Here is a 19,525-nt window from a genome sequence, read left to right as displayed (position 1 = left end):
GTGCCCTCCACCCATTCCCCTGACTGGGCAATTCCCAGTCTGTGGAACGGTGGGGAGCCTTGATCCTCTCCCAGCCCTAGAAGATATTTCTCCCAGAAGGGGCATGTTTCTTCCCAAAAGGAATTGAATGAAGGTTTGTATACTCATAGTTTCTACCAGGAGAGTGGTGATTCTTCTGGTAGAAACATAATACCTGTATGTGGCCTTAATCTCACAAATTAAAGCTGTCTCCCAGGTTCTGAAAGTCTCAACCTGACCTCTATCTCATGGCAAAAATGTTCAACTCTTTCCAAAGAACAGATGTCACACAGAATGGAGTATATACAATATAAAATTCTGCAGTGTCTTGAAAGCTTAAAAATTAGGAGAAACATACAATAAGATGGTCTCAATTTGAAATTAAACAATATAGCTGAGAACACAGAAACCTATTCTAAAATTCCATTAAATTAAAAGCCCTAAAATTTTAAAATTTATCTGACACTGTGACAGCATTCCCACAGGGATAATGATACTTTTCTTTATAAAGCACTAGGATAGCCATGGAGCTATGTAAGAGCTAAGTACTATTACAAGAGAATGAAAAGGCCTATTAGATCCGCTGTCCAACCTTTATATCGCAAAAATGTCAGTGATTTGCTGTTTGCATAGATGCCCTTCTCTTTTAACCCTTACCTACAAAGCTTTGGCACTGGGGATTCAATAACTAGATGGCTTATTAGTTTAGTTGAGCTTTAATTTCAGTGAAGTGTGTGTTGGTGTTAAAACAAAAAGACCTGCTCTATGCCCAAATCCTCTGCAGATACAGATGGCTCCCAGCAGAGCAGATCTGTAGTGTGTGGAAGGGGAATGATGCCAGCAATCTGTGCACAGGCTCTCAGCAGGCAGAAAGTTCTTCTATCCATAGAAGGGGGTTATGAGGCTTCTTTCATCATGCATTCAAATACCTTGATTATTAGGATAGTATTTGGGCCTATGTGAAAAATTGTCAAAATATCTGGAGGGGGAAAAATGAATAATTTGCAATAAGTGGGCCATGGCATTGAATGTGACTCACAATGACGGAGCTCTCTCTAGCCCACTGAACTGGAGTGCTAACACCCAAGGGACTCAGATAGAGATAATGACAATGACATTTGTTAGCAAGCTCCTTTTAGTGCCTCTTTTCTTCTCACTCTACCCAAAGTCTTACATGCAAGAAGTGATGGAAGACAGTAGTCCTTCCATCTCTTCCACCTTTCCTGTGATGTTAAGGATTTGTTATATTAGCAGTAAGGCACAATTGATTTAGGGCTTTTCATTCATGCATAATGGCCTACTCAATATGCTGCAATCATTGCGTAGATTGATGCAGGCGTGCAAGACTCCCACAGTGCATAGCAAATGCTTAAACAGAGCTCTTATTTTCCTAAGTGTGTTACCGACATTTATTATTCAGCCTTTTCCAAGATGCCATTCAAATTGGGCTGGGTCATGAGAGGTAGAGAGAAGCATCTAACATTTCATTAAATCCTCATCCCCTGACTTCATTGCAGACCCTTTCAAAAACGGGGCTGAAGAGCATGGTGGAGCCTCATGAGCAGAAAGGAGACCAACAACATATAAACTGGATTTCTCCTTTGTGATTATGCTGTTCATTAAAATGTATGTGTTATTATGGGAAACAACTAAATCCCACATGAAGTAGGAGAAAATAAGATCTTTGTATTCAAGTTGATTGAGGTCACTTAGATGACTCTTACAAAGTGATTGGTCATGACTACCATTAATGCTCTTTGGAATATAACTTACTTCAGGGCTGTAATTAAAATGTTAAGAATATATCAGAATCTGATTTCAGATCCATTTAATTGCCAACTTACTTATAATTCCACTTAGTGACAAATTGTTAGGACCTGAAAATCCCAACTGATGATACAAGTAACCCTCCCCGCCCAAACCTACAAACCAAACAACTAACCCCCATGATCTTTCTCATGCAAAGTATATTATAACTGAGCAGACTATACACAAATTTGCTTTTCAATGATGAATGTTACATTCTGCAATTATAATATGTGGAATATGTTATAAAATGTCTTTGCAGTAATTTAAGATGATTACATTTGCCATACAATTCTGGATGGAATCCAATGCTTAGGGTCTTAATTCTATTTTTACCATGGCTTATAATTAGTAGGCCAGGTTGCTGTACCATGCTGTTGAGCACTAACAAGATATAAGCATGTGTCTATTGCTGCACATCTGGCCTAGGTAAACTTTGCTGTACCATTTGTAGCAGCAGTTTTATATTTGTTAATTCTGTGTAATTTGCCAACCAAAATGAAGAATGGGTAGTCAGGAATTATTCAGAAGCATTTCTAGTATCTGAGCCTCAGGAACAAGCTGAAAGGTATGAATATTTGTGAACACACCCCCTTAGCCGATTAACACTTTCTCTCTCTTTTTTCTCATGATTACAAAATATACAGACTCCCCCAGATTTTATCTAGAGTAGACTACTATTATTTTAAATGTGTGGCCATTTGCTAGTAGATAATATTTTGGGGTATGTTCTAGAGGCCTGAATGCTTGAAGGCTATACAAATTATGAGGGTAGTAGCTTTGATTTTTGGAGAAAGCAAAAGGTTACCACACATCAGCTACTCTGTCCTTAGAATAAACTCAGATAAAGATTCTGCAAGTAAAATAATTGGCTTGGTAGGATCTTTTTTATATCACTGCTGCAGAGTAAGGGAACAGACCATGATCAATAATGGCTGCATATTAAGTATTTGAAAGACATCAAATGAGAAAGAAATTTCCCTTGAAATAACCCTCCAAACTATTTTCCAATGCTTATGTTCTTGATCCTGGGAGAGATTATGTTTCTAGAATAATTATAAACAATGAACGCTGCTCTCCAGAATCAAATCATTCGCTGGTTAAAGAGTCTTAACCCATGCTAAGTACCCTTTAAACCAGGGGTGGACAAAATATGGCCCGTGGGCCAGATCCAGCCCACCAAGTGATCCTATTCAGCCTAAGTCAGGTCCCTTGGCCTTGCACCGCCCAGGTGGATTCCCAGGTAATGCACAGCCTGGGGGAATTCCCAGGATGTGATGGGTCTGGCTGGTCCTGCTAGTTCTGGGCCCCTGCCCTATCTGTGCACATGGATTTTCAGGCACATGGAGCTGCAGTCTGCATGAGGGGCATTGGGGCAGGAGTGGTGCAGCAGACAGACTCAGCTTCTTGGCAGCCCTTGCAAGTGCATGCCCTGCCACTGCTGGACCCTGGCACTGTTGCCTGGGTCCCCTGGGCCCATCTGCCCTGCACCAATTGCCAGGGCACCAGATGGAGCGGGTGGGTGGGTGAGGTCTCCAAGGAGACCAGCCCAGGACCTTTGTGTGCAGGGCATGCTTGGCTAGGCAGATGGGATGGGGATGTGGGTGGGTGGAGGGTGGAGTCTGGGAATGGGATGGGTGGGTGAGGGCTGGATGTGGGATTACAGGGCAGTGACAGAGTAGAACTGGGGACCAGGGCAAAGCTGTGATATGCTCCCAGCTCATCCCTGTGATGTATTTCCCTGTCACAGGGACATGTGGACAACAGATTGTGGCACTACCTTGGGCCCCGGCCCCATACTGTCACTGCCCTGCAATCCTGGCCCTGTCCACCATCCTGGCTCATGGATGTCATTCCCTGCCTGTCTGCAGCACCATCCCATCTGCCCGGCCAAGCACGCCTTGCCCATGGGTGTCCTGGGCTGGTCTTCATGGAGATCCTACCTGGCTGCCTGCTTGCTCTGTCTAGCTCCCCAGAGGTGGGTGTGGGGTGGATGGGCCTGGGGCCAGATAGGATAAATTGGCATCTCCCTGTCCTCCCCACCCCCAGCCACCATGACAGATGGTATAAACAGCTTTGACAGGGGGCCAAGGCCAGGTCAGCACCCCTCTCTGCCCACTGGCCCTCAAGAGCTCACTAAAACTCCTTAAGTGGCCCTCCAGCCAAATAATTGCCCAGCCCTGCTCTAAACCATTTAGAGGCAAGGGCTATCTTTGATCTATTATTCTCAGGTTGCTCCAGGGTAATGTTAGTCTTCTCTGGGGAGATAAAATATTCTATTTTCATTGTCCCATCATCCTGGGGTGCCCCATCCCATAGCCCCTGTGGTGATTTCTCCACCTCTGAACTATATGACATCCTCTCACCCCCACTCCCACCCCAGAGGAGGGATAGAGTCCTGGTTCCTGTGCACACCTCTGCTCAGGAACCAGGGGCTATCTAATGGCAAATCCCAGTTGTGCAGGTCTGAGACAGGATTATGCTTTAACTTTTGACTGCTCTGAAACTGTTCTAACTTTATGACTCATTTAAAATGTTTTAGAAGTAACCTGTAACAGCACCAGTAAGCTGTAACCTGTAACAGTTGCTGGCAAATCTAAGGCCAGTGTGCTTCTGTGTGTTGCTGCTAGGGAGCCAGCGAGCAGGACACTAGCCAAACCCCTGCTCGCCAGGCCTCTCTAGTGACAGATAAGAGCTATGCCCATTGTGAAGGGTATTAATCTCAAATGTGCAACTGTTTGGTATGTGCTAACTTAACATCTGATAGCTTTCAGGAATGTTAGGTCGGTGTTAAATTGTTACATGTAACTACAATTGTAACTACACCCCTAGAAGGTGGTGATAGGTGAGTCCTCATTCTCTCTCAGGACCTTTCCTGTGGGGTCTCCAAAGGCTTCATCTCATTTCCTTTCCTGTTCAATATGTATATGAGTCCATTATGTGAGATTGTACATAGATTTGGAGTGAGGTGCCATCAATATCCAGATGACACCCAGCACTACCTCTCTTTCAGACTTGACCCTGGCCTAGTAATTTTGATCCTCTCCCACTGCTTGGTTGCTGTTGGTTATTGGATGCAGTTGAACCAAATGATACTGAATCCAGACAAGACAGAGGTGATGGGCAGACCAGTGACTTGGGGGGGGGGGGCGGGGAATTGGGACACCTATTATTGATGGGCTTCAGTCAAGTTAACAGCCAAGAGGTGCCTCTGAATCCTCTACTTCAGCGTTTCTCAACCTGTGTGTTGCAACCCAAAAGTAGGTTGCAAGTTTATATGAAAGGGTCACGAGCACACTTTAAAAATGGATTAACAAACATTAAAAAATGGGTTCTCTTTTAAAGGAGTAAAATGTGGGAAACAATGGCTTTTCCCTTGCAGATTGGCAGAGTTCCAGCCTGCAAGGGGCTGCTTGGGCACCCCCATGTCTCACACATTGAGGGGCTGGACCTGGGGGCAGAGGGCAGCGGGTCGGGACTGAGGGGCACTAGGCTGGAATTGGCCATTGATGTTTACAAATGGTCTTGGTACAAAAAAAGATTGAGAACCATTGGTGCACTGCACCTGAATCTCCAGGTGGAGCTGATGGCTAGGAATGCCTTTCACCAGCTTAATCTGGTGAGAAGTCTGTGACCTTTTCTTTCCATTATCATCCATGCCTTTTTCACCTTATTGCTAAACTATTATAGTACACTCTGTATAGGGCCACCCTTGGAGACTACTAGGAAGCGGAAGTTGGTGCAGAACATGGCAGCCTGCCTTTTGATGGTTGGGTTGCCAGGAGCACATAACGCTGGTGCTCCAGAGGCTGTACTGGCTTCCAGTAGGTTTCCAGGTGCTGTAGGGTCCCAAACAGTTTGTCTAAAGGGGTGCCTTCTCCCTTTTGTCCCATCACATCACTAAGATTAGCCAAAAGGAACTTCCTGTGCACCTTCAGTGTGCAGTTCATCCTCAGCTCTGAAAACTCTTAGGCTCACCAGAGCCTGACCCTAGGCCTCTTTTGGGGGGTGCTGTAAGACCTTCCTATCTGGGCAGGCATTTAGCAGACAAAGCTAGGCTGAGATACTGTTTAGTGGGAGGTCTGTTTTCTGCCAATATTCTAGTTCTCTTTAAAGTTTATTGGTCCTCTTTTTTTTTTTTTTTCATATTTCATAAGTTATTCCTGCTCTCACTGTAAGCTGCCCTGAGCCTTTGTTGGGAAGATGGCATATAAAACGAATGAATGAATGAATGAATGCTCAACAGAGATTGTTATCCATCACATTACAAATGAAACCCAACACTAACCTGTATTATTGTGTTGGCTGTCTGCACTGGAAAATAATATTTTTGTTTTAAATCTTTTTCATTCCTCAATTGACTATATTTCATGCTGTCTGTAATACAGGGATATGAAATACTCGATGCCACAAAAGGTAATAGGGTAAAAGTCCAGTTTTTGGAACTGTGAACTTTCATCATATAATAAAGTTTGGAAGGATCAAACATGCCTTGATTTAATACTTTCTGATTATTCCAATTTGCACAAACTAAAGAATTGTTGCCCAGAATTAGGCCTCTTGTTCTAATCTGATTGACACATCTCTTTTGACCTTTTGCTTTAAGAGTGGAAAAGAAATATGCCTTATTACAAGGACACTAATGTCAAAAACATTTCAATAAATGAATCCTAGAAGAGAAGTTGTGATCAAGAAAATGCCACCTAATATAGTCTAATGCCCGGTTAGATGATATAGCCATCAGAACTTAACATGGAAGAATCAGTTAGTAAAACCTATCATTTTAGAAAATCTGAGAAGACATAGGGACTTCTCTGCCAACAGGGAAGAATGAAAATTTAATTCAACACATTGCTACCAACTACAAATCTAAATCCAACATTCAGCTTTTCTTCACATGTATTAAGGATGGATTTCATCCAGAGGTTGTCACTTTAATTATAAGAATCCAGGTCAGAATGTAAGGAAATGTACTGGCTAAATTAGACAATAAAGAAGTCAGCCTCAAATTTATTCTACTCTCACCAGAAAAGTGAAACATGCTGTGCATTCTTACTACCATGAGTAGGCAGCTATTATCTGGCAATCAAAAGGAATAATAATATAAAGTTTGAGAAAATAATGTTCTTTTAATAAGCAAAAAGTAGATGTGCTGGTATGAACAACTCTACAGAATGCACAATTTAGTTATTTAACATTTCCAAAAAGTAGCATGGGTGCCTGGAGAATATTACTTTACATGGCAAACAACAAGAGCCCTGTTCCAAAGAGGGTGCAAAATACTGGGAACCATAGAAACAAGAAATGGAAAAATAATCAAATAGTTCAGTACACTTCATTCCAAGTGTGTGTTAATGCATCATTTTAATCATCTAACGTAATTCATTGTTATTGGGCACATCTACACAAGATGCTTTAATGAGCAGTGGATTGTTCTACTGCACATTAGCGCGTCACGGAAAAAAACATGCTAATGTTCTAATGCGCAGTAGAATTAGTTTACTGTGCATTAAGAGTCACAAAAAAATGTTCACCTTTGCTACTGCACATTAGTGCAGCTTCTGCACCTTTATCTAGTACCTCATATTAGAGGGTGGCTATACATGAACAGGGAGGTTGCTTTGAAGTGCTGTAATTCCAGTGCGTCACAGCAGACTCGATTAACTGAGTTGGCTGCAGTGTGGCAATTACTGTGCTGCAGGAGCTTCCCACATCTAGTTTATCAGCATCCCCAAGCTTCAAAATGGCAGCGGGGGTGCTTTATCTAAAGCTCACTGAACGAACTTTAGATAAGTGCCCCCGCTGCCATTTTGAAGTGTGGGGATGCTGATATATGAGATGCTCTGGGCTCTTTAATTAGAGCAGCTCTCAGAGCTGCTCTAATTAAAGCGCCCCCTCCCCCTACTCCTGGAGCATATGCCTAAATGCCTTCTAGAGGTACTAAATTTAATGCACAGTGGCAAAGATGCATTAATGAACATGTAGATGTGCCCACTGAGTAGTATTCAGTATAGCATGTTAACAAAAAGATCAATACCTACTCTCACACTCAGATACTTAGAGATAGATGTATTCAGATCTATGGTCACAATTAAGTATAGGGGCAAACTGATCCCACTGTTTAATGGCAAATACAGACATGCATTTTGTGGGTACACAGTGCACTCACTCAAGTAAAATTTCACCCTCTGTTAAGCTTTTTTCCCTGAGATCAAAGTGAATGGAGTGTCAAAAACCATTGGAAGCAGAGGTAACAAGCCATAATGCAGCATGAACACTTTCTGATCTTATACATGTTTACAAGAAGCTTTGTTTCATGATTAATAGAAAATTAATCAGGCTAACACCAGGTTGGGATTATTTTTGTGGCTGTAAATCAGTTCTCAATTAATAGTTTAACCATTTCTTCAACAGAGGATGAAAGTATGCCACCCAAAACAAACAGTTATGTTTTCCTACCTCTTCCTTCTCAGCACTTTGCAAATCTCGCCACTCCTCAGTCACATGACCAAAGTCCACTGTGTTCATAGCAACCTTATATTCCCCAATAATATCATGTTTGGAGAAGCGATCAAAGTCATATACTGCCATCACTAAGGTTTTTCCACCCAGTTCAGAGTATGGCACCTATAAAGAAAAGAAAATGACAAACTTCAAAATGGAAAGAATAAAGCTGGGGTTACTGCAATGCAAATCCATTTCTATGGTTTATCAGCTGTCATCCTGGGTAAATTGAACTTGGGGAAATTATGAGGTATAGTTTTTTAGTCACCTGATGCACTGTTTTCTGAGACTAGAATATGGCACTCAATAGTGTAATGTGGCAGCTCACTCATCACTCTTATTGTTTGTCCTCTGTCCTCAAAATTATTTTGTGGGTGGTGAAACTGAAACTGGAGGCCAATTATTTGCCCCAAAGATACATGAGCTTCTAATCCTCTACTATCTTTACCTCAATAAATCATGTTGTCAACAGTCAGAAGAGGACAGCCTACAGACTGATGAGACAGTACAGACCTAGCTTACTGCTTCTGACATAAAGAACTAGAGATTAAATAGTTTCCTTACAGTGCAACTATCTATTATTTACTCAGGCATATTTTTCAACATGGTACCTTATATGGTGGCTGTGCCTTAAGAAAATGATCCTTCAGGCACAAAGCAAGATGATCCCGATGCGAGGGAAAAGAGGGAAAGGGGCCAGGAGGCTTCCTTGGCTGACCAGAGAAATCCAGGGCAGCCTAAGGGCCAAAAGGGGAGCACATAAAAAGTGGAAACAGGGAGAAATCACCAAAGACGAATATACCTCCTCTGCTCGCGCTTGTAGGGAGGCAGCTAGACAGGCCAAAGCTACCATGGAGCTGAGGATGGCATCCCAAGTAAAGGACAACAAGAAATTGTTTTTCATATATATAGGGAGTAAAAGGAAGACCCAGGGAGGAATAGGACCCCTGCTAAATGGGCAGAAACAATTGGTGACGGACAGAGGGGACAAGGCTGAACTCCTCAACGAGTTCTTTGCCTCAGCGTTCCTAAGCGAGGGGCAAGACAAATCTCACACTGGGGTTGTAGAGAGGCAGCAGCAAGGCACCAGACTTCCATGCGTAGACCCTGAGATGGTGCAGAGTCACTTGGAAGAACTGGATGCCTTTAAGTCGGCAGGCCCGGATGAGCTCCATCCGAGGGTGCTGAAGGCACTGGCCGACATCATAGCAGAGCCACTGGCGGGAATATTTGAACGCTCATGGCGCATGGCCCATGTCCCGGAGGTCTGGAAAAGGGCCAATGTGGTCCCCATTTTCAAGAAGGGGAGGAAGGAGGACCCGGGCAACTATAGGCCAGTCAGTCTCACCTCCATCCTCGGCAAAATCTTTGAAAAAATTATCAAGGCTCACATTTGCGAGAGCCCGGTAGGACAAATTATGCTGAGGGGAAACCAGCATGGGTTCGTAGCAGGCAGATTGTGCCTGACTAATCTGGTCTCTTTTTATGACCAGGTTACAAAACGCCGGGATACAGGAGGAGGGGTGGATGTCATGTACTTAGACTTCAGGAAGGCCTTCGATACGGTATCCCACCCCATACTGGTGAACAAGTTAAGAGGCTGTGACTTGGATGACTACACAGCCCAGTGGGTGGTGAATTGGCTAGAGGGTCGCACCCAGAGAGTCGTGGTGGATGGGTCAGTTTCGACCAGGAAGGGTGTGGGCAGTGGGGTCCCGCAGGGCTCGGTCCTGGAACCGATACTCTTTAATGTCTTCATCAGTGACTTGGACAAGGGAGTGAAATGTACTCTGTCCAAGTTTGCAGATGACACAAAGCTATGGGGAGAAGTGGACACGCCGGAGGGCAGGGAACAGCTGCAAGCAGACCTGGACAGGTTGGACAAGTGGGCAGAAAACAACAGAATGCAGTTCAACAAGGAGAAATGCAAAGTGCTGCACCTAGGGAGGAAAAATGTCCAGCACACCTACAGCCTAGGGAATGACCTGCTGCGTAGCACGGAAGTGGAAAGGGATCTTGGAGTCCTAGTGGACTCCAAGATGAACATGAGTCGGCAGTGTGATGAAGCCATCAGAAAAGCCAATGGCACTTTATCGTGCATCAGCAGATGCATGACGAATAGGTCCAAGGAGGTGATACTTCCCCTCTATCGGGCGCTGGTCAGACTGCAGTTGGAGTACTGGGCGCCACACTTCAAGAGGGATGCGGATAACCTGGAGAGAGTGCAGAGAAGGGCCACTCATATGGTTAAGGGCTTGCAGACCAAGCCCTACGAGGAGAGACTAGAGAACCTGGACCGTTTCAGCCTCCGCAAGAGAAGGTTGAGAGCCGACCTTGTGGCTGCCTATAAGTTCATCACGGGGGCACAGAAGGGAATTGGTGAGGATTTATTCACCAAGGCGCCCCCGGGGGTTACAAGAAATAATGGCCACAAGCTAGCAGAGAGCAGATTTAGATTGGACATTAGGAAGAACTTCTTCCCAGTTAGAGTGGCCAAGGTCTAGAATGGGCTCCCAAGGGAGGTGGTGCTCTCCCCTACCCTGGGGGTCTTCAAGAGGAGGTTAGATGAGTATCTAGCTGGGGTCATCTGAACCCAGCACTCTTTCCTGCCTATGCAGGGGGTCGGACTCGATGATCTATTGAGGTCCCTTCCGACCCTAACATCTATGAATCTATGACATAGACTCTGAGGTTCATTCAAAGTCTTAGTATTTAGTTAGAAATTGTAGCAGCAGAAGGCCAAGTCCTGACTAATTCTCCAGCTGTTCTGATGTGTTTGGGACAGATGTTGCAGGTTAGGATGTTTATTAGTCAGATTTTTAATATTCAGCGGAAGTAATGCCGTTCAGGTAAGCCACACTTGAGTAGCTGGCTGTAAAAGCCTAATTAAGAAATTGTTTGGACTTGCATTGAAGGGTTGGTCAATTTTAATACATTTTTGTTATTTGGAAGTACAATGGTTACCTTATGCTTCAGTAAACATTTTTCTATTAACTGTCTATATAAAAAGGGATGTCAAAGCATGGCAGAATATTTGGCCATATTAACATCTTAATGTTCCAGTCTATTTAAGCTCTGGGTCTTCAGATATTTTGTTATTGGCATTTGCTAGCTTTTAAAATTACTGGCTGACCATATGGTACTTCCCCCTTCTCTTCCTTTACAATTTGGGATATAACACTAAAGAGCTTTACAAGTTAAGGACCTAATCCTGCTTCCACTAACAACCATGGTAACTTCAGTGGATATAGGGCTCTCATTCACAATGTAGAAGTACAATAACAAAATATATGTAAATGTTGTGAGTTACTCGGGTAACCATTTTAAAAAGGTGCAGTAGGTTTTGGATGTGCAACATGCAAAGGGCTAAGTCAGTTTATGTGCATCTTTATGACAATATTACAATCATATTCCTGAGGACAACCATTTCTTAAAGCCTCCCTTTCCATAAATTTATGTCGCCATGTGCTAGACTTACTGCCCCTTGACAAGTTTGAAAATATGAAATGGTAAATAATTTACCATGTTTATATTTTTCATCACTAACTTAACTTTATGTACAGCTATTTTACTTAAATACATTTTTAAGGAGCTCTAGCAACATGAATGCCATGTGCCCCCGGAGGCTGGGGGAACACAGTGAGCTCCCACAAGTGGCAGCGGTGCTGTTGGTGGTGGGAGCGTGGCGGCGGCAAGTGGGGAGCTCCCACAGGTGACCACGGTGCTGTCAGCAGCAAGGGTCGAGGCGTGGTGAGCACTGGCCAGTGGTCGGCAACCACCAGTAGACACTGCCAGCAGCGGCCAGCAGCAATCACGGACCACCCACAGACGCTGCCAGAGGTGTCAGAAGTGGTGGGGGAGGGAGGTGGCAAGCAGCCACCGCCCACAGGCACCACTGGCAGTTTTGGTGGTGCCTTTTTGCAAGGGGTGCACTGCCATGCTCAGGGGGTGTATGTACACTAGCATGCACCTCCTACATGTCGCCAATGTTTGGCAATAATGCCGGACACATCTATCACCTGTCCATTGGCTTCACCAGTGGGGAGGCTTTGTTTGGGCTAACAAGGGGAAGCGAACTTTTGGCCCTTTGTTTCCTCCCTTGACTGTAAGCACTCAGCTTTTCCACGTCCTGAGACAAAGAGAAGGGAGGAAGGAACTTTGGCAGAATAGCCAATGGCACAGTACAAACCTTGCTCTATGCTCCTGTATATCCATGGGGAGAGTTTTTAAACTACTTCCGCTGCCCAGGGACTGCTTTCTTGAAGAACTGCTCTCTCATTCTCCTTGTGGGATTAGACCAGGATGACGGTTCCTTGCTAGTTACCATCTTGGAGACCTGAGGACTGCTCCATTCTCTGACAGCCTGGATCTGGGGACTTTGGATTTTTCATCTTCCCCTGAGCATCTCAGGGAAGGTGCAAAATCCATATTGTCATAGCTTGGAAGGTCCCTTGTGCAGTTAATTATATAAATGGGAATCACTAGAGACTGGATTTGAAAGTGGATTAGGACAAGATATCCAAAGAAGGGAGGAGTGGGTTTGGGGGTCCTAATGTCTGGGCTAGTAAGGGGGCAACATTCTCTTCCTCCTAACCTTAGTCTTCCCATATGGGTGGCACAATGGTCTCAGTTTTTCTGCTGAGACTAGGTTAACCATGGCCTTGCCTATGTTACAAAGTTCTGTTGGCATAGCTACATTTGTTAATGATATAAAAAGGTTAACTCTCCTGTAGCCTTTGCAGCTGGAGAAGAGTTGGAGAAGGCCTCTTTCAGCAGAGCTTCAGTCATTCAAGGGAGCTGCTTTCTCTGGTGGCAGAAAATCTTCTGCTGCAGAGCTGTGTCTACACCTGTGGGTTCTATCATGGTAGCTATTTTGATAGCAGATACATAGTGCAGACTAAGCCTGTGTGTATAAAGGGTACCACTGAGGGTAGCCCTCAGGGGTCATGAACAGAAGGCTGAAATATCAGTCACACATCAGATGGAAACAATTATAGAAGGATGATCTGCATTGGTCAAGTTTTTTGCCAGACAGTTCCTAGATGTGTTACTTAAAGATTGACCTAGATAAACTGCATTTCTGGCATTCATCCCTTTCTCCCGGTACCCTCCAAGACAATGGTTGTATCTGGCAAACTCATCATGTTGTCATAAATCTCATTTTCCATTTTTTTTCTTTTGTGCACTGCCAGCCCTCGACTTAGCTCCAGGTCCCTTCCTCATGTGTAGTACAAAAGCTGAAGTCCTGGCTCTCCTGAAGGCAGTAGCAGAGCTCCCACTGAACACTGTGGAGCCAGAATTTTCTCAAAGGGTACAATTAACATGGGCATTAAGATAGAGACATTGAAGTGAACCTCTTGCTTTGAGAACACACAGAAATTACAGATATTTTTCTCTTCATAAAAGATTTCAACACCCACGCTCACAAAGAAATTCTTTATCTGAAGTTTCTCGCTGGGGAAACACTTTTATTTCAGCAGCACTTTAGCTGCAGATACTAACAAAATTAATTCTGTTCAAGTGGATTCAAGTTTTCATGAGTTCTGAGCAAGTTGTAAATTTATAGGTGAAATTCTTGACAATACCATTTAATTTTGCCTCTTAATATTTATGACCACAAATATGTTAATTTGAAAATCTATAATCTTTCAAGGAACTGTTATCTCAAGGCCCAGCTGTTATTTTTATCCCTCAAAGCAGTGAAATTGAGATAAAATAATGTTTTGTTGACCTACCCCAAAGCAATGCACGTATGCAGCCATGCAGACAGAAACTACTGATGTTGTTTAGAGTAAAGCAACTTTGTCACTGAACCTGCATTTGCAGTCCTTATTCAGGCAAAACCTCCATCAGTTTTGCTTGAGTAAAATTTCAGGATTCAGTCCATTATCAGCATCATATTGGGATGCACCTAAATCTCTCAGTCACTGCTTGCTAGGCAAAGGACACATTCTTCTCTCATTCTTTAAATGTCAGTATTTAAGATGTGACTTAGAACAAGTAGCCCTTATCTGCCTATGAGTAAGTGTCTTCCTGTTAGATGACAATATCATTTGATGTATCCTTTCTCTTGCGCGTTACACTGGAATCTGTCATTTATAGCTCTGGTTCCCTTTAAATGCTCTCGTAGGAAAGCTCAGTAAAGAAATACCCCAAAAAGGATTATTTTTATGAACATCTTCAAGGGAAAAATAGACTTAGGTATGCAGTAGTGGCTGTGACCTTTGGGGATATCTTCCTCACTGAGTGATTACATAGCCTGAGTTTTTTTTTACTGTTCTTGTTTTCAATCTACAGCTGTCATTGTAAGACAGAGCATATAGAGGGAAAGGCCTAAAGTAACAGAAGTGAGATGTGTATTGGAAAAAATCTTTGAAATATGTTTAATAGAATTTCTCTATTCCCTATAACTGCAGATTAGGTTGATTAGAAACATGCCACTAATACAGCTGCCTGAAATTTAAAATTCAGGCCTTAACTAAATTTACTTAATGTTGTTCATAACGCAAACTACAGTTTTGATTTCTTTTCATATGTACAGTAGTATGGTAAAGGATTGTTATGTCAGATTATGGGCAAACCCAACAAGACTGATCTTTCACTTGTTCTATTCATCCATTTGCCTTTCTTGTACTTCAATTTATTTTGGAGAGAAAAAGGAATAGTTTACTGAAATACATAAATCAGACAAAATATGTTTTTAAGAAAATGCTGGTGAAATTCATATTCATACCTTTGTCCAAATGTCACCCTCTGTTGTTACTCTTCAAAATAATCTCCAACTCTCAAACACAGGCCAGATCTCCAGTTGCCAGAAATAGGCCTAGCTTCATTGATTACAATCAAGCTCTGCCTATTTATGCCTACTGAGGATGTGGCCCACTGTGATTACAGCTTTCATCATAAAACTGAATCTCAAAGGTTTCTGCAGCAGAAAAATCTTCTGTGTCACAGGTCACCAATTAACTAAGATGTGCCATTCTGCAGCTAAGCATGAGATGAACCTTTAGTATATATAAGACGCAACAACAAAAAAGTTTTAAGTAATTAGCAAAAGACTACCTTGAATGTAAATTGCTCATTGAAGACAGGGTTAAGGGTCTTTCTGTGGACTTTAGTTTCATATTTCTTCTTCTTATCAGGCAGCAGGAAAACTTTCACGTATGGATCAGATGTACCACCCATATCTAATGCGGGCAGCTCAGCTGCTTGAATAATCCCTACCAGAAGCTGAAACAGAGAGAGAGAGAAACAGCAGAATGGAATATTAAACAGATGCTTATGGAAAGATTTATCTATTCAAAAATGTCATTTTTTCTGTCTTTTTTTTCCGTTTTGTTCTCCTAAAAAATAAACCTACCATCCTCTCAGGAATCTCTATGCAGAAAGGTAAGCCAGGCTATAGACTTCACAAAGCCAATTAAGGAAGATGCAGACTCTAAGAAGGCTGTTTTTAAAGCAGAAAAGAGGGCAGCTGATTGCAGCTAACTACAAAATCATTTTTTTTAAGACTGCAATCAAATAAATTCCAAATTGCTATAGCCTCCTGTACCTTATTTTTCTATGCAGAGCGCTGTGAATAGAAAATATATTGTTAAACAATCATGAATGCATAATTTTGACTATGAAACTTGTATTTAAAACCAACCCCTCTGTGCCACATCTTTGGCATAAGGATGGAGGTTTTGTTGAAAACAAATGGATCTTGCCCTTATCCTGACATTTCACCTTCACTTCCCTGGGCACAAATGGGGTTTACATTCCTAATGATAATTTTTTTTCAGTTCTGACTAATAGCTTATGCAATAGTTATACTTTCAAAAGTGACTTAGGAATTTAGAAGCCTGCCTCACTTTAAATCAATGATATTTAAGCTCTTAAATGCATGTCACTTTTGAAATGGGAATCAGACACTTCTGAAAATTTATCCTCAGCTTCCAGATGGCTGAATAAGCCTGCTCTGAGCTACTCACCATCATGATGAATAGTAATTAGAGACCCACACCAAATTAGGGTCTTGTACAAGACATTGTACATATCTGTGGTAAGAGATACTCACATGGTGAAGCACTTACTAACTAAACAGATAAAACAGGCATAGGCTAGGAAAAAGAAAGCATCACCCGCATTTTAGAGAAGGGGAACTGATGAAGGTCATAAGGCAAAACTAGGAACTAAAGCCAGGTCTTTCTACATCCCAGTCCTGTGCTTTGAAATTCTTTTCTTTCCTTGACCAGTTGTATACAATTAGAAATACGAGCTCAACAAATTGGAACCAAAATAACTGCAATCTAGTACTGTCTTCAGAGAGAGTCTTAAGAATGGGATTAATTTTTGCCTGTTTTAAAAGCATCATGTGACCCAAGTGCATCCCACCTTAGGCTCCATGAACCAATTTTTTTCTTTCAGTTGTATGTGACTTTTCCTTTTTTTTCCCCCCTCATTGTTATTTTAAAGTGCAGAATAGTTCATACAAACAATGCTGGGCTCAGGATCTATGTCAAATCTTTCACCTCAAGGAATAAAAAAAACAGCTTATGACTTTTATTTAAGAGTTGAAAAGTAATTCACTGCCCTTTTAAAAGCTCTCTCTCTAAAACTGAAACACCATGCTCTAGAGAGTATTTTGGTTATCTTGTCCCGATTTTTAACCCAATGCAATATACCGAATGGTAATTGGGTTTCTAGTTTATTCCTCCATGCAACTGTGCTGTCTTGGCATACAACCACATCATCCAGTCCCAAGGAAGTACCAGAGCTCAGCAGGGAAATTTAACAGTAGAGTTAGGGCAGCAGAATAAAATAGGAATCCACAACAAATACAATTTAGCACCTTAATTAAACACTGCACACTATCAAAGCTTTGGTGTTGGGAAATAAATAAATGGTTTCTATCACATTCTGTTTGCTTTTGGAAAATCTTACTCTCAAAATCAACATGACATTTCCTTTAATAAAATTCACAAAGTAAGTTTATTTTCATCTTCTATGGGAGCTCAAAACTATTTATCACAAAAGATTTGCAGCTTTTCTTTTTTCCCCTTTAGATCTTCTGCCCTTTGAAGATTTTAAGGTTTCCTACTGATTTCAAGAAACTGTGCTGATGAGGAGTGGTCAGGTAAAGAATGATAGGGCAGATGACTTGTATTTACTTTGGGAGTTGAGGAAAAGCTCCTTTATTCATACACTCTTGAAAGACTGCAGAATTCTTTCTGCCTTTTGTTTTGAAGCAGTGGTGGTTCAAAGTTAGTTGAAAAGACTGGGAGAGTATAGTGTATTATGCTAAATTATAGCCTTATGCAAATATTCTGTCATTGATGCAGGAAGTTTACTTCACTTTTTCAGCTGTCCTTCCTGCAACAAATTTATTTTATACCATGAAAAGCATCTGAAGGGATTCTGAATTTAAATTAGTGGAAATAAATCACAGAGTAAATATGGAAGTCAGTACCAATGAAGACTACAAACTCACAGGGACTAAAACTGCAATATATATTTGTTTCCCTAAATAGAGACTTCAAGATCTGACTAAGGCACTTTTAAAATGAAAGCTACGATTTGCTCAGAATTGAAACATTTTTTGGTGTCCCCTGCCTTAAGGAAGCACAGTCTTTTTGATGCATGTGTGGGCTTGTGCATATAAGTGGGGGTGGCTGAAAAGTACAGTTCCTTTGCAAATTCTAGGGGCTGGTATTGAAGGAAAGGAGGAATTATTTCTGCTCGTCAGAATTTTTAGGGGGTAGCGTTCTCTTATTTAAATCTTTCTTAAAGATTAATGATTCACTTTTTAGCAGAGCATACATTTTGGCTGAGTTAAAAGCAAAAAGAAACACTGGCAATGAAGGTAATTAGAGAGGTAGTGTGGGCCAATGGATAGAGCATTTGACTGGGTGGGAGGAGGAGGAGGGTATAGTGATCAGGAGACTTCTTGTAGCTGCTCCATTGACCAGGTATGAGATCTTGAATGACTGCTTCACCTATTTCCTCTCCCACTTTTCTATTTAAGCTGTAAGTTCCTTGGAGCAGTGACAGTCTCTTACAGTGTACATTCATAGAATCATAGAACATTAGGGTTGGAAGGGATCTCAGGAGGTCATTTAGTCCAACCCCCTGCTCAATGCAAGACCATCCCCAACTAGATCATCCTAGCCAGGGCTTTGCTGAGCTGGGCCTTAAAAACCTCCAAAGATAGAGATTCCGCCACCTCTCTGGGTAACCTGTTCCAGTGCTTCACCACCCTCCTAGTAAGAAAGTTTTTCCTAATATCCAACCTAAACATCCCTTGCTGCAACCTGTGACCATTGCTCCTTGTTCTGTCATCTGCAGGGATCCTGGTTTTCTCTGATTTAAAAAAAATCCCCAATTTTCAGTTAAAAAAAGTAAATCCAAATCCACATTCTTCTGTCATTTAAATCAAACACCACTAATATATATGTCTCTATATATATATATATATATATATATATATATATATATATATATAGCAATGTTTCATTTTAATCATGGAAAAATGTGGATTTGGGTTTAATTTTTTTAACCAAAAATTGGGGATTTTTTTAAATCAGAGAAAACCAGGATCCCTGGTCATCTGTCACCACTGAGAACAGTCTAGCTCCATCATCTTTGGAATCACCCCTCAGGTAGTTAAAGGCTGCTATCAAATCTCACTTTAGTCTTCTCATCTGCAGGCTAAATAAACCTGGTTCCCTCAGCCTCTCCTCATAAGTCATGTGTCCCAGCCCCTGAACCATTTTTGTTGGCCTCCACTGGCCTTGTCCGCATCCTTTCTATAGAGGGGGATGGGAGCAAAACTAGATAAAGACTCCCTAGTACAGTGGGAGCTGATTGTGATTGCTATTGCTAAAATGCAAATAATTAATAATAATTAGAGAGAATTGTGATTGAAACAGTACCACTCCAGGCTGCACTGTGCTTAAATATGCTGCACTGCCTAGCTTGTGCTGTCTTCCATGTTGGAAGTAGTACAGTAGGGGTGGGCAATTATTTCAGCTGGAGAATCACTTAGCGAGTTTTGGCATGGGGCTTGTGGGGGGCTGTGTATAGGGGCAGGGTGGCTGGGGTGTGTGAGGGGGTGTGGGTGCATGTGTATGGTGGGGAGTGCTTGTGGGACTTGCCCTATGAACACACACTCGCTCTCTCTCTCTCTCTCCCCCTCCCTCCCTGCACACACGTGCGC

General features: G+C 42.2%; 1 protein-coding gene and 1 long non-coding RNA gene across 19 annotated transcripts in view; one reads left to right on the top strand and one right to left on the bottom strand.

The window, feature by feature from the left end:
• Positions 1-19,525, bottom strand: part of SYT1 (synaptotagmin 1) — a 672,911-nt gene that overhangs the window by 106,919 nt on the left and 546,467 nt on the right. For all 18 annotated transcript variants that reach the window (XM_059726116.1, XM_059726117.1, XM_019493983.2 and 15 more), the window contains 2 exons: positions 15,391-15,558; positions 8,284-8,451 (listed from right to left, as the gene is read on the bottom strand). In XM_059726116.1, coding sequence (XP_059582099.1) covers positions 8,284-8,451; positions 15,391-15,558 — 336 coding nt within the window. The remainder of the gene's footprint in view (positions 1-8,283; positions 8,452-15,390; positions 15,559-19,525) is intronic.
• Positions 1-19,525, top strand: part of LOC132250034 (uncharacterized) — a 45,217-nt gene that overhangs the window by 4,001 nt on the left and 21,691 nt on the right. The gene's annotated exons all lie outside the window — the stretch shown is intronic.

Source organism: Alligator mississippiensis, chromosome 4 (genome assembly GCF_030867095.1).
Source record: "Alligator mississippiensis isolate rAllMis1 chromosome 4, rAllMis1, whole genome shotgun sequence".
NCBI classification, from domain to species: Eukaryota; Metazoa; Chordata; order Crocodylia; family Alligatoridae; genus Alligator; species Alligator mississippiensis.
The sequence above is the reverse complement of the archived record's forward strand: the minus strand, read 5'-3'. Positions and strand labels throughout refer to the sequence as shown.